The sequence below is a fragment of the Emys orbicularis genome, chromosome 11 (assembly GCF_028017835.1).
Source record: "Emys orbicularis isolate rEmyOrb1 chromosome 11, rEmyOrb1.hap1, whole genome shotgun sequence".
In the NCBI taxonomy this organism is placed as follows: Eukaryota; Metazoa; Chordata; order Testudines; family Emydidae; genus Emys; species Emys orbicularis.
The window spans coordinates 21752274-21766634 of NC_088693.1; the positions used below are offsets into that span (position 1 = coordinate 21752274).

General features: G+C 39.4%; 1 protein-coding gene across 1 annotated transcript in view; it reads right to left on the reverse strand.

The window, feature by feature from the left end:
* LRP1B (LDL receptor related protein 1B) overlaps positions 1–14361 on the reverse strand; it is a 1070902-nt gene that overhangs the window by 890345 nt on the left and 166196 nt on the right. Inside the window, exon 3 of the mRNA XM_065413676.1 lies at positions 11457–11594. Coding sequence (XP_065269748.1) covers positions 11457–11594 — 138 coding nt within the window. The remainder of the gene's footprint in view (positions 1–11456; positions 11595–14361) is intronic.

The window sequence follows — 14361 nt, forward strand, 5'->3', positions numbered from 1 at the left end:
TATTTTACCCTCTGGTGAACACCATTTAAAAAGCTTCAGTGCTGTGAGAGTGATTCAGTAATATCATTAAACTTCATTGGATGGCAATATCAGAAAGAATAGCCTGAACACAAAATTAATACTCTGCTTAAACACTGCTACAAAAATGAAGTTGTAGTAATTATTTGGCCAATTTTTTTTGCCTATTTTCTATGCTAAATGCTCTAGAGTTTGTCTTTATATAATTTACTGGCCAAAGGTTAAATTTCACATCCACACATTGTGTTTCACAAGAATCCAAAATATCCAAAATCTCACGAGGGCGCTATCAGATCTAAATTGCATTCAACTGAATTTCCTCTTATTTGGAAAAAAAAAACCATTCCCCCTCAAGTGACCTCAACTGGTCTTTTGCGATCTCCCTCAGGATTTCTTGATTGATAGTAAACTATTAAAAGATATTTTAAGTTACTTAGTACCATGAATAAAATAAGTCAGAATGTGATGCATCTGATTCTGCAATTTCAACTGAATTTGGACTGAGTGAGCCAGATTATCTGACAGTTTAAGGAGTCAGCTTTGCAGCTTTAAATGCTCAGGGCTTTAACCTATTGATAATAATACAGAGTATTACCCTGTTTGTCGTTTTGCAGGTGACAGAGGGTTGTACTACTTGTGGCTTTCTTGTAGTTGTGACTAGCTGCAATGTGAGCCAAACTTAAATCCAATTTTAAAATATTCAGTGCTTCACACAGGGAAACATACAGTACAAAAAGCTAGATTGTATAACAGTTCAAGAGCCAAATTATTACTGACCAAGCTCAGGTATGCTGGGCAGGAGAGAGAACAGGAAGCCATCCTTACCCACTCAATCAGTACTGCTTGCACTCCCTGAATGCATGAGGAGAAATCCTGGTAACATTCAACAATCCAGAAGTGACTTGACTGGGTGGATTGGAGGTTTGGCCATGGCTTCGCCATCCTGTACACTAGCAACCAGCAGAACATAGGAGCTGGGAAAGAGCATAAGATATACCTTTTCTAAGGCCTGAATCAATGGCCAAGGAAATCATGGGAAAGACTTCCAATGACTTCAATGGGCTTTAGATGAGACTAAGCACACAGCCAAAGTGTGCTCCCCACCTCTAGTAGCATTATGCCAACATCTCTCCTGTCCAAGCAAAATATCTCCAGCCACTGTCTCTCAAGCAGTGTATCTTCTTCCCCCGCCAGTGCAGCTGTGGCTTTAACATCTGTAACTGTGTTTCAAACACTTTATTGAAACTATTTCTTTTTTGTTTCTTTGTTAATTATAACCCACACATCACCACCAGCATTCCACATCAGCCCCAATATAACATAATATGCACAACATGCAGTTCGCCATTATAGCTTTGGCGATATAGAACGTAGCACCTTAAGTCTTAAACAAATTATTCTAAATACAGTAAATGTGTGCGCGCATTTTCTCTCTTTCATACTCATATACCTGAACTGGAAAACTGTACATAGAAACAGAAAAAGAGATCACTCAGAAAACCTGACTGTTTTGCCACTGCAAGTTAGTTTTGCATGATAGAAAGCGTTCCAGCAGTATTCCTGATACTTAAGACAGATCTACCTGTAACAGTATAATGGCAATTACTATGTAATATACTTTACATTTTTTGTGTATCCAGTATTTGTGTATTTAGTGCCTTCGGTGTATTATTTTCTGTGCCTCTCAGAATCATAGAATATTAGCGCTGAAAGAGACCTCAGGAGGTCATCTAGTCCAATCCCCTGCTCAAAGCAGGACCAACACCAACTAAATCATCCCAGCCAGGGTTTTGTCAAGCTGGGCCTTAAAAACCTCTAAGGATGGAGATCCCACCACCTCCCTAGGTAACCCATTCCAGTGCTTCACCATATTCATCATATTATTTTGTCTCTTCGATAGCCCTCTATGATCACGGTTTCTAAAATACAGCTTGCGCTTTGAGGTCCTTTGAAGTGGGTTTAAGGATATTTAGTGACTTTTACTGCTATGTTTTCAGGTTTTCAATCAACTTTAAGGTAACTATTCATTTTATTTTTGTAATTGCAGACTGGCCAAGGGAAAAAGCAGACGAATTTACTTTCTGTAGAATATTTGTTTTACTCGGATGACAAATCAGAGATAGACTGTCTCCCCAGTATAGACATATTACATTTTCTTCAACTTTTTATGTTACAGATAATATAAATATTGTTTTATAAAAAAAACTGCTTAGATGTAGAGATTAGAGAACCTAAGTCACTTCTGTAGCCATGTGAATAATAGGTTCCCTACTAAGTCAGAACATATGACAAGAAATCCAACACAGAGAAAAAGGCCACTAGGACTATCATGATATTCACCTTCCGTTTTCTTCCTTCCTTTTTTTAAAAAAAAAAAACCTTAAAAGATATCATTTAAAATGAAAAAAGAACAAAGAAAAATCACCTTGAACAATACAATCAAAGAGACGAAAAAATAGCATTCAGCATTCCAGTGGTCTCTTCTTTTGAAGTTCCCCTGAGTTTTGGAGAGCACCAAACTCATGCCAGTCACTTTGAGCTTATACAGAACTTAATTGGTACTAAAACCTTAATTGGGAAAAAAGGATGCTGTATAACTAACTTATATCTGAACCCAGCTTAGTACTGTACTTCCCATAGTCAGATATGGTCAGGGTTTAGAATTTGAGAGTTTATGCTATATACTTTGTGCTATATTTCAGACAACTACATTTTAAAAGGAACACTTTCAAGTACTTTGGTTTTCAGGAACAGATAAAAATAGAGATTAGTTGTATGAAATAAGGCAACACAGATATTTTTCTAACAAACGTACTTAACAATGCAAACCAAAGAAGAAGAAATGGCTATTGATAAAAGGGTGATTGTTTCTGTGTCTAAGTTATTGTTAGTGATGACTCATTTTGTGTGCTATACTCTTTTTTAGTTATATCAGTCTTGTTTTCTAAAGATATTAGACTGATGGACAGAATACAACACACCTTCCTTTGGGCTACATGTGCCTTACCTATAATTAACCCACACTTGCACACTTCTTGTTTGCACTGAACTCATCTTTACTGTTCAAGTAAAGGGAATTCATGTGAGCAGTGTTCCAAAGAATTCTGAACTTCTAGAGAAAGTCAAAACTTAAAAGGTTTGGAGGTTCAGTTAAGAAAACTTTGGATACTTCTCTGAACTTTCTTCAAACCTTTTGGGACTATCCCCTTATGTCACCATTAACACCTCAAAAGACAAGTGCCTGACCAACCTTCTGACAAGCTCCCACAGAGTAAAGCTACCTTTTTCCTCTCAAACTAATCCAGTACTCTCTCAACTTCCATAGCTTTCCAGCTCTCAGCACCAGGCTTATAGCTCTTCCCCCTACGTTTTAAGATTTGTTATGGGTTGTATGGCCCTAGATACTAACAAGTTTTAATTCTTGTGTACTCAGTTTTATTTTCCACAGACTGCATTGTGTACCAAAATTCAGAGAAATGAAAGCAGAGATGTCTAAGTTATGCATATATACACTACTTAGACTGCAAGCTCTGTGGAGCAGCAACCACATTTTAGTTATGGGTTTGTTCAATAACTAGACATAGGTGCTACTGTGATGTAAATAAATAAATAATAAATAAAAAAAACGCTTGGGAGAATGGAATCCCATGTGTATCCCAAACTTCCATATCTATTAACTCCAAAGGTAGAAATTCAAACTCCTGAACAACCGTGACTTGGCCTACACTACAGATCTCATGCCTTACATTTTTCTTCACAGCTTTTGTTCCAGTAACAGCGACAGCATCAATATCTCCATTTTTTCCTTCTCCCATCTTGGGACCTTCTTCCATATTGTCCTATGCATAGGACTGTGTTGTCCTAAAACTTCCCTCATCTCATCTCCATAAGACCCACTTCTTCCACTTTTGCCAAGAAATTTAACTAGTGAAATTTTTAAATTTGACCAACAAAAATATTTTTTTCCCATTCCAGTGGGCTATTTTATGTCCATAATAGGAAGCACTATTGATATCTGTGTGTTGAAAAGCACTAAGCCCATTATTGGTATTTATCAAAGGAATAAGACGACCAAGTGGTTGATCAACCTCAAAAGACATTTGTGTTTTCAGTCTGACTAGAAAAACACCTCAAAATCAGATGCGGAGGCAAGATGAAGCAGTACAAGGACTGCTCTAGTTGTAACAGCCCCCTACTGGGGATTAGTGGAGCACAGTACACCCTGCCTAGGTCCACTAATAGCATGGACAGAGATAGATTCGGGGGGGGGGGGGAAGAGGGGGAGTGTGGCTTACAGTCACCTCTGTCAACTTTATGCCACCTGGGGATTCCTCATCAGTAGAGGAATTCCTAGCTCACTGCATGGAAAAATTTTAAAAGTGGCCTAAAGGAGATGTGAGTGGGGCAGATCAGTCCTTCGGACGTTAAAATGAATGTGAAGAACCTTGTTAAAGAAAGCAATTGTGTTTCTAAGACTAATTTTGAAATAGCTTATTTTATAAATTATAGACTATCAGTTGCTCTGAGCCTTTGCTTATGCACATACCCTCCATACTGAGTACTCTATGCTCTTAAGAAATAGTTATCAATTAATAGATACAATGGGCACATGACAAATCCAGATTCTTATGACCATTGTACATTGTGATTTTCAGATAGTCCCAGTCTATAAATGGAGATTACTTAGCTGTAACTGGAAGTTCTTTGAGCTGAGTGGCCCCTAACTGTATCTGTGGGTGTGCATGCATGCCATGCACCTGAGACCACAAAATCATGCAAATAGTGTCAGTTAGTCCATGCTTTCACCCTGGATCTCCTCATATTCAGAACTGTGGGTATAAGGGGAGGTATGGACTAACAGCCTCTCCACTTCCTTCTCTACCATAAATCCAGTCACGATCCAAAGCAGAAGGGAAGGAGACCAGGTAGTGGAATATAGATAAATACCACACATCTCAAAGAAATTCCAATTACAGCTAGGTAACCTCCATTTCTTCTTTGAGTGCTGATCCCTGTGTGTATTCTACATGTTGGCAGCAATCAAACAATACTCAGATAGGAGGGGTGCACAAGGATGCAGGAGGTATAGATGTCTGTAACACTACATCAGCAGAAGAGGATTAGATCAAAACATGCTGTGTGAAAGTGTGGCTGTAACTCCAGGTTCTTCATCATCATCATCATCACCATCACCACCCATAACCACATTGCTCATCAATGATGGTGCCCCAATGACCAATCAACCAATTGTCTCCACCCCTGACAATTGTGTGTCAACTGCTTGAGTCCCCATGAAGTCCATTCCCGTCCACTCTTTTGTTGCCAATCCATCTCTTCTCCTGTCTACCTCTTCTTCGCTTCCCTGTACTGTCCCATGGAAGATGATCTTGGATAGGCCAGATGATCTTGTTATATGGCCATACCACTTCAGCTTGCACTTCTTCACGGTTGTCAGGAGGCCTTCATATGATCCAGCACATTGGGTGATGATATTACAGACCTCTTCATTAATGATGTGGTCGAAGTAGGAGATACCCAGGATTTTATGGAAGCATCTCCTCTCTACTACCTGTACTTTCCCTTCAAGTTCGGCCGTAAGGGTCCATGTCTCACACGCATACAGAAAAATGGAGATGACCAATGCATGCGCCTATTCTGTCCCTGGACCCACCAGGTTACCACCTTACAAATGTCTAGCACAGATACTTCTTGAAGAGTTGTTACTGAGGTCACCTGTGCTCTAGTGGAATGGGCCCTCTCCCTGCCGGGGGAGGGAGATGCACCAACTAATAGCAAAGGAGAATACCACCAGAAATCCACTTAGAGAGTGTCTGAGCAGATATTGCCTATCCCTGTGCTTGCTCTGCTATAACAACAAATGGGCTAGGTGGTTTTCTAAATGGTTTCATTCTTTGCAGGTAGAAAACCAATGCTAGTCTAATGTTGAGAGGATGCAGTCTCCTCTCCTCGCTAGAGACATGAGGCTTCAGGAAGAATAGCGGTAAGTGATTTGATAGGTTTATGCGGAACTCAGAAATTACCTTCTGGATGAATTTCAGATGAAGATGAAGGGATAGCATTCTCTTTATGAAATGGAGTGTCTGGACAGTCAGCCCCCAGCTCACACACCTTCTTGGCGGACAAAATGACAAGCAGAAAGGTGACCTTCATAGACAGATGAGACATTGAGCACATGACCAAAGGTTTGAAAGGAGGTTCAGTACATGTTGAAAGTACGAGAATGAGATCCCCCCGCATTGGCTCCACTACTGGTGGGAAGGTCCTGTTAAGAGCCTTTAAGGAAGCTGGCTGTTACCAGGCGAATAAAAATAGAATACTGGAGGGTGAAATGCACTGACTGGTGCTAGGTGGAACTGCAGCAAGCTAATAGAAAGACCTGACATCTTGAGAATGAGAAGGTGGTCTAAAATAGCAGGAATACCTGCTGGACCTAGTGATACATGGGTCTGCTTTGTCCAGGTAAAGAAATCCATTTATTACATTTTCTGGTAGAATCTTTTCTGCTGTGATTAAGAATAGCTTGAACAGCCTCCAAACATGAATGCTCTAGGTCTGACACCCATCCAAATAGCAAGTCATGATGTGAAGAGTCTTGGTTGGGATGTCTGATCCTGCCATTCTCCTGAGTTGGTGGGAAGAGTTGGATGCTGATGGGATGATGGGCTGCTATCAGTAGAAGGTCTGGAAACCAGAATTGTATGGGCCAGGTGGGTGTGATGAGTATGACTTATGGTTTGTCATCACGAATCTTCTGGATGTTTCCATGGCTGCTTGTACTACTAGGGAGTCGGGGCTAAGGTGAGTGAATAAGAATTCTGCCCCTTTCACAGGCACAAAGTAACATTTCTCAACACTTTAAGTGATACAGGTAAATGTTGCCAGTATATCCATAGCACTTTAGTTGGTTCTATAATGGCCTCACTTATGGGCGAGCTACCTGATTGTGTGCCTTGCAGGATATCCAAGAACTTTTACTGCATATCTTCAACTTCTTCTAATGGAATCTGAAGTTCTGCCACCACCCTCTGCAATAGTTCTTCATAAAACCCATGGTTGTTGGATGGGGATGGTGAAAGATGGGGTAATTGCCTTATCAGGTGACAAAGATGATACCCCTATCAGTACCACTGTTACTGATGGATCCAGCTCATCATCTTTTTCCTCTGTGTACACCTGCAGCACCAGTTGCTGTTGCCTAAGAGAAGAGGGATGATGTGATTCTATGGTAGAGCACATGGACCAGGGGTCTCATTCATAATGATCCCATAGACCCTTGTAATGAAAGTATGAATGGTTGAAGGCTGGTTGGTGGGTGTGATGGTTGCATTAGGTACCAGCTATCTCTTGGAGTTTAACCTTGCTTGGGCAGAGGACAGGTCCAAGAAACTCTAAAAACCCTGGGTTAGGGAGATGATAGTTTGTCGGATTCAGCCAACTAGAAGACCAGTGCCATTGTCGCTGGAAGGAAGCAAGCCTTGACTCACAGATAGTCTAGGGGACTAATGCTGCCACCTCCTCCTTGAGAAGGTGTCCTCCTCTGTGGTTTAGATGTCTTTCAGAAGATCTGAGCCTGAAAGTAGAGGGGATTGTGGGTCCGGGAGGACTAAGTTCTCTCTGGTGTAGAATATGCCTCAGTCCATCCCTGAGCATGAGGGGACATGGCTGTTGGTTCCACCTGATCCAGTACCACAACAAACTTAACAGTTGGCGGGGTTGGTACCATTAGAGAGGGAGAGTCCCATCTGGAGCTCTTGGTTGGTACTGGTGGATGTCGGTCCTGCGACATGCTAGAGATACTTGTGTAGCTTCTCCTGCCCCCTTTCCCTTCATGGCTGAGAAGCTTAGGCAGACCTAAGAACTGTGTGCCCAACTTGCAAGGAGTTGGGAGGGATCCCTTATCCTGGAAGCAGGCTCAGAGGGGGATCTGTTTGTTTGTCTGAGAGAGTGCCCCTTAAGCTTCTCATGAGAAGCCTAAGATCATAGATCTTTAGTTTTATCTGATCTGGCCTCTACTCCAGAGTTCGTGTTTGGAGGCACACTGCTCAAGGACTGCGGCTGCTGTAGAGAGGGGTCCCTCTGGCTTGGATCTGATTGGGATCTCCTGGCTTTCTCCTTGAACTGCTTCCTCAATAGGAGCTCTTGTCCCTCTCAGATCCAGGGTGGAAAGGAGTAACAGATACTGCACTTGGCAGAGAGATATCTCCCCCCAAGGCAGTGAAAACAGCACTGGTGATTGTCACTGATTGAGAAGGAGCAAGGGTAGGAGATGCAGTTTTTAAATCCAGGACTTCTGGGCATAGGCCTACTCCCAAAAGGAGGGATGGAGAGGGTCCCCAGGGTGGGGAAAGCTAAGCTATACTAACTATGTAAAATACTATAAAATACTAGCAAACTATATATGGTTATATTTACAGAAATTAAGAGGCTGTGAGGCTAGCTCAACACAGATTCAGGACATGAGGTGGTAAGAAGGAACTGGAGAGGGAGTCAGACTGCACCTCCCCTTATGCCCTCTAGTCTCAGGTGCATGGTGCACAGGCATATCCACATGTGGAATACACATAGGGTACAGCTCTTGAAGAATTAATTTTAGCAAATCAAATATACCCCTCAACTCCAAAGAACACTGAAAAATAATCATATATAATAAAACCATTTTTATTCTCTATTGCCACAAAAATCTGAATTTATGCATTACGCTCCCCGGGGGGGAAAGCATATGTGCCTGTAACAGCATTGCATCTACTACCACTTTATTCAAAATTCACATGAATTACCCATTTCACACTGCAGATATAATCATATTTTTCCTTGCCTGATGAAAGCACCCTGCCCTGTATATGTCCATCTGAGTTGTTAATATAATGAATTAACATAAGAATGCAAAATTTAGAGAAAGCATTTTGAATAGTTCTAGTTATTGAATGCTTGAATTCTATTAGTTCTTAGTGCATTATGAGAAGTTTTCAGTCTCCAAGAGATAAGTCCTGTCTTTGGAAAGGGCACATCAGTTTAGAGAACGCCCTTCACCATGTATGTTCACATTCTCCATATATGAATGTATATCGACACATGCATATGCACACACATGGTGATATGCTATCCTAAGTAACTTATCAGGTTAATGCAGCCACTTCTGTAGAACATGTGCAGTGTTTGAGATCAGTATTTAAGATTTCTCCATTACCTTCCTGATGAAGTGATTAACAATTTCATTAATTAACACGAAATGCAGATAAGAGTCTCTTTTGCCAGTGCCATGAAGAAATAATATTTTCTCTTTAAAATAGAAGTACTGTAAGTAATTACAGTTACAGTATGCAGTATTTAAAAAAACAATAGTTGATATAGGCAGAAGGTTAATCATGACTGATTCATGATTACTCTTTGGTGTCCTCCTTAATATTTATACTATTATAATCTAGGCATGTTAACTCCATGTTATTTGTCCAGTAATTATTTCATATAGTGAACTTTATGGAGAATGATTTAGTGGTAGTTACAGGTATCAAATCATGCAACTGCAATGAATTTCTACTATAAAGGTAATATAACTACACTGTGATTACAGTGTCCTTGTCATAATAAAGTGTGACCCCCCCTTTTTTTTTTATTATTTGGTTGTCAGATTTTTTTTCTTTTTCTTTTTTGGATTCATTTCTTCAGTCTCTAACTTTAATAGAGGAAACAAGTGCCCTTTAATTTAGGGACATATTTTCACATCAGTTATATATGTGCAAAATGGGTAGTTGCCACTCAGATCAATATTTATGCGCATAGCTACCCAGCAGTATTAATGGAGGACTACTCTAAATAGGGATTTAGGGATTTTGTATTTGGAAGTTTGGCTATCAATTCTTACTCAATTTTTAGTACATAACCACTTCACCATACAGTATTCATTTTTGTGTATCCAAGTTAGGGCTAAAAACAACTGTCAATACTCAGCACATTTTCCTAAACTTTACTGTACTCTGAGAGTGAGCTATTAAAGTCAGGTCATATTTATAAAATGTACAGCACAAGAAATTTACCACTGGGAAAATACCACATACATTAGAATATTTAGTGATCACATAAGAAGGTGGAGTCCACATCAGCCTTAAAAAGGTGATTTTAACAGAAAATAAAAAAGACCTGTCCCCAAAGCAGTTATTCCTATTATTTCAAAGCGCAGGTTAGCCCTGCAAAATGACAATTGGAGAAAACAAAGAACCTGTTTAATTTATGCTTTAAGTAAAGCCTTAAATTTTAATCCACTTCCTCTCCTGGTTCCACTATACTATTAATCCCCTTACGTTTAAGGTTTTAAATTCCTAATGAACAAAAACCATTGTCCACTATTTGAATTAGGTTTTTTTAATCCTCTGTCCAGAGTAGTTTAAATATGTAAATACATCTATTGAGGATTATGTTTTAATTGTGATTAACTGATAAACGCTCTTTTCTATGTAGTACTTATTTGTAACTTAGAAAGCTTCAGTGTGCCCCAGAGATGCTTTCGCTGATTTCATTTGTTCATTACTCTGTCCAGGACCAATCCTAAAGTCAACACACAGGCAAAACATCTATCAAAATCAGAGTGAGTTTTGCCGAATGAGGACTACAGAAACAGACACTTTATGTTTGACACTTTATCCCTTTCACTGTGAAAATACAGTTAATAGAGGATCTATCCTATGCACCATATCCTCAGCTACTCTAAAACTGCATAGTTCGGTTTACAACAATTCAACTATATTCATTTAGATCAGATGATGACCCATGATGTTTACTTTTGTTTGAGCAAGGTTTTTTGCGGGGGGTGAGGTGGGGCATTTAGATTTCATGAGTATTATTTATGAATTCCTTATAGATAGAATTAAGACAAACTCACCCTTTGAATTGTAAGATTATTTGAATATGAAAGTGAAATGAAATCAAATAGTGTTAACCTTTATGAAAACAAAATCTGAAAGGAAAATGATTTTGATTGGAAAAACCTCATGTCATAACACACTAAAAGTGTCAAATTCTTTCCATATTGTTTCCAATTGTTTTTGACTTTTTTAAACAACAGCGTTTTAGGGGAAAAGGGATTTGTGGCAAACAAGTGTTACCTATTTTCTATACTCCGAAGAAGAGGTTTGTTCATACTTCTTTTGGTGCAAACAACTCTTTCATACAAACTTTGTAATTTTTAAAGAAAAATGCTAGAAAGCCTGTAGGTATTTTTACCCTCGGTTCTTTCAAAATAAACATTTTTTTTAAAAAGCTGGCTTTGAAATGTATACTAAATATAATAACGTACATACTTATTTTAAATACATATGGTTAAAAGAAGAAGTTTACTGAATCACTTTGAACTCACACTTTAAAACAATGCACTTTTAAGGACCTGAAGTTGGTGGAAATTTTTCCCCAACATATTCACTTACCCCGACAATGTACTCCTTCATCATACCCATCTGAACAGTCATATACACCATTGCAGAGTTGGGACAAGTGAATACATCTGTTTGTACCGATGCAAGTAATATGATTCAGGGGACACTTGAATTCTATTTCCTCTGGACCTAAAAAAAGAATAGGCATAGAAGAATTCATATACATTTTGTTTATACTCAAAAAATGAAGAGACAGAGAATGCACTGTATATTGCCATGTATTTGCATAATATTTCCACTTTAAGGCTAGGTACAGGCATTTTATGTACGTGTCTACTCTGCAGCTTTTCAGTGCATTACCAGTAGAATTATATTCTCTTAAATAAGGATTAGCATAATTAAAGAAAATAAACTGCTCAAGAAGGATTATTTTATTAAATGATGATAATACAACTTATGGTTTTATGGGAGGTTTGCCTTACTTTAAAGATTATAGATGCTGAAATTCATATTTGCCGACATTCAGGATGGGGCAGTGATTATTTTTAAATAAAAGCTTTTGATTTTGATTTTCAGTATTACATGAGTCTGCCAATGCCAAAAAAATCACTAACACAACCCTGGGCCAGGATGTCACCAACCATATTGAGAAGGAAAAAAGAACAAATCAGACACTCAAAATACAAGAAGAAATTCAATTGTTTACATTTCAGAATGTATTCCTCTTTCAGTTGGGTAATAATCACTCTACATTCTGCCATCAAAACAGCTATAGAGGTATGGATGGATGATTAATTATATTCCCGGTAACCCCTAGAGGCCCCAGCTTTGGTCAGGTCTCCACAGTGCTTAGCACTGTACAGACACTTAGTAAGATACAAAAATCTTACATGATACTTTAAGATAAAATGCATTGAGAGTTTAACAAAGAAGAGGAGGGTGAACACGAGGTTGGGGATGAAGGAAGCTGTTAGGAGTCAGCTTGTAGCACCCTGATGCTCTGGCTGGGGCACAGCCCTGTTGAGTTTAACCTAGCGACAGGGCCACTCCAAACTCCATCAGCTGACAGCCGTCCTCAAGGAACTATAAACTAGAGTGCAGTGCACTCAGATACAATCACTCATCATCCATTCTCAGCACCCTACTCCAGTGCCACATTTTGGGACTGGCAGAGGGATTAGGTATGCCAGCTCTGCGCCTGGCCAGCTGAAAGCTCCCTCCTACTCAGCTTGCCAAACGTAGCTGCTTTCTATCCCATTGGAGCCACCTGAACAGTGCAAAGGAAGCAGGAGAATATGTGGCCCTATATGTGCTTCTTTTAAACAAATAAATGTCAGTTATTGACCACCAGATCAAAATTATATTTTGAAAAATTTGTCTTCATGTAGAATGATTTTGATTTTGCAATCTTCCTTGTAGCAATGCAGACACAGTAGCAAGTATCACTATTGCGATGAACTGGCCATTATTTACAATATGTTACAATAAACGTCAATTTACTAGTTAAAACCTGGCAGTCATGATCACAGTTCAGGTGATATTTCTGCTCTCCCACCAAAAAACATTAAATTCTGTCTGTATTAAAGTGCTATATATATAGATATAGATATAGATATGGATATAGATATAGATAGGATACAGAAGGATACATATGTGCTATGTTTCAGACTCTTTTTGTACATTTAAAGCGTTAAAAAAAATGATTGATTACAATCCAACATTATTTTTCAGAGAGCCTTTCGTGCAAACAGCATTCTAGTACTATGGAAATATAAAGGGCCTGAATGCCCACTGAAATCAATAGAAAGACCTACTATGGATACCAAGGATGAGATTCATGCAGCAAATATACAGATATTAGGAACTGTAGTGTAGAGGATGATTATGTAGTTCTCAGAGGCAGAGAGAGTGCTCTGACCTTCTGTCCCTGGGGCACCGAACAGCCCTCAAATAGAAGAAAGAAGCAGGCTGATGGCAGGGACAAGGTTCTGTTCCCCCTCCTATGCACCAGCGACAGTTCTAGGGCAGACTAAGATTCATCCCATAAAGGTGTGTAGTACTGGCATGTAGCCTAGTGCTGGGTGCCTGCAAGCTCTGAAAACTCCTGGCGCACCACTGGGATTAGTGGGGTTCTGCTTTGCCGCTTAGTATGGCACAGTCAACCCCTTTGGTAGCAGTTCTGAAATTCCAGATTAACAGACAGTCAATGTTTTCATTGTGCAAAACCACACACGCAGGCCACCAGCAGCACTGGTGTTAAGTCCAAAGCTGACTACGGAGCAAAGAGATCTCACAAAATTGGGTGAGTAGGCAACCAAATGGCAGATGAAATTCAGTGTTGATGAATGCAAAGTAATGCACACTGGAAAACAATACCACCCATACATACAAAATGATGGAGTCTAAATTAGCTGTTACCGCTCAAGAAAGATCTTGAAATCATCATGGACAGTTCCCTGAAAATATCCGCTCAATGTGCAAAAAAGCTAACAGAATGTTAGGAACTATTAGGAAAGGGGTAGATCATAATGCCAATATAAAAATCCATGGCATGCCCACACCTTGAATAATGCATGCAGTTCTGGTTGGCCCTTCTCAACAACAAAAAAAAGAACTGGAAAAGGTACAGAGAAGGGCAACAAAAATGATTAGGGGAATGGAACAGCTTCCGTATGAGATTAAAAAGACTGGAACTATTCAGCTAGGAAAAGAGATAACTTAGAGGGGATATGATAGAGGTCTATAAAATCATAAATAGTGTGGAGAAAGTGGATAAGGAAGTGTTATTTATCCCTTCACATAACAGAAGAACCAGGGGTCACCCTAAGAAATTAATATTCAGCAGATCTAAAATAAACAAAAGGATGTACTTCACACAATGCACAGTCAACCTGTGGAACTTATTGACAGGGGATGTTGTGAAGGCCAGAACTATAAATGGATTCAAAAAAGAACT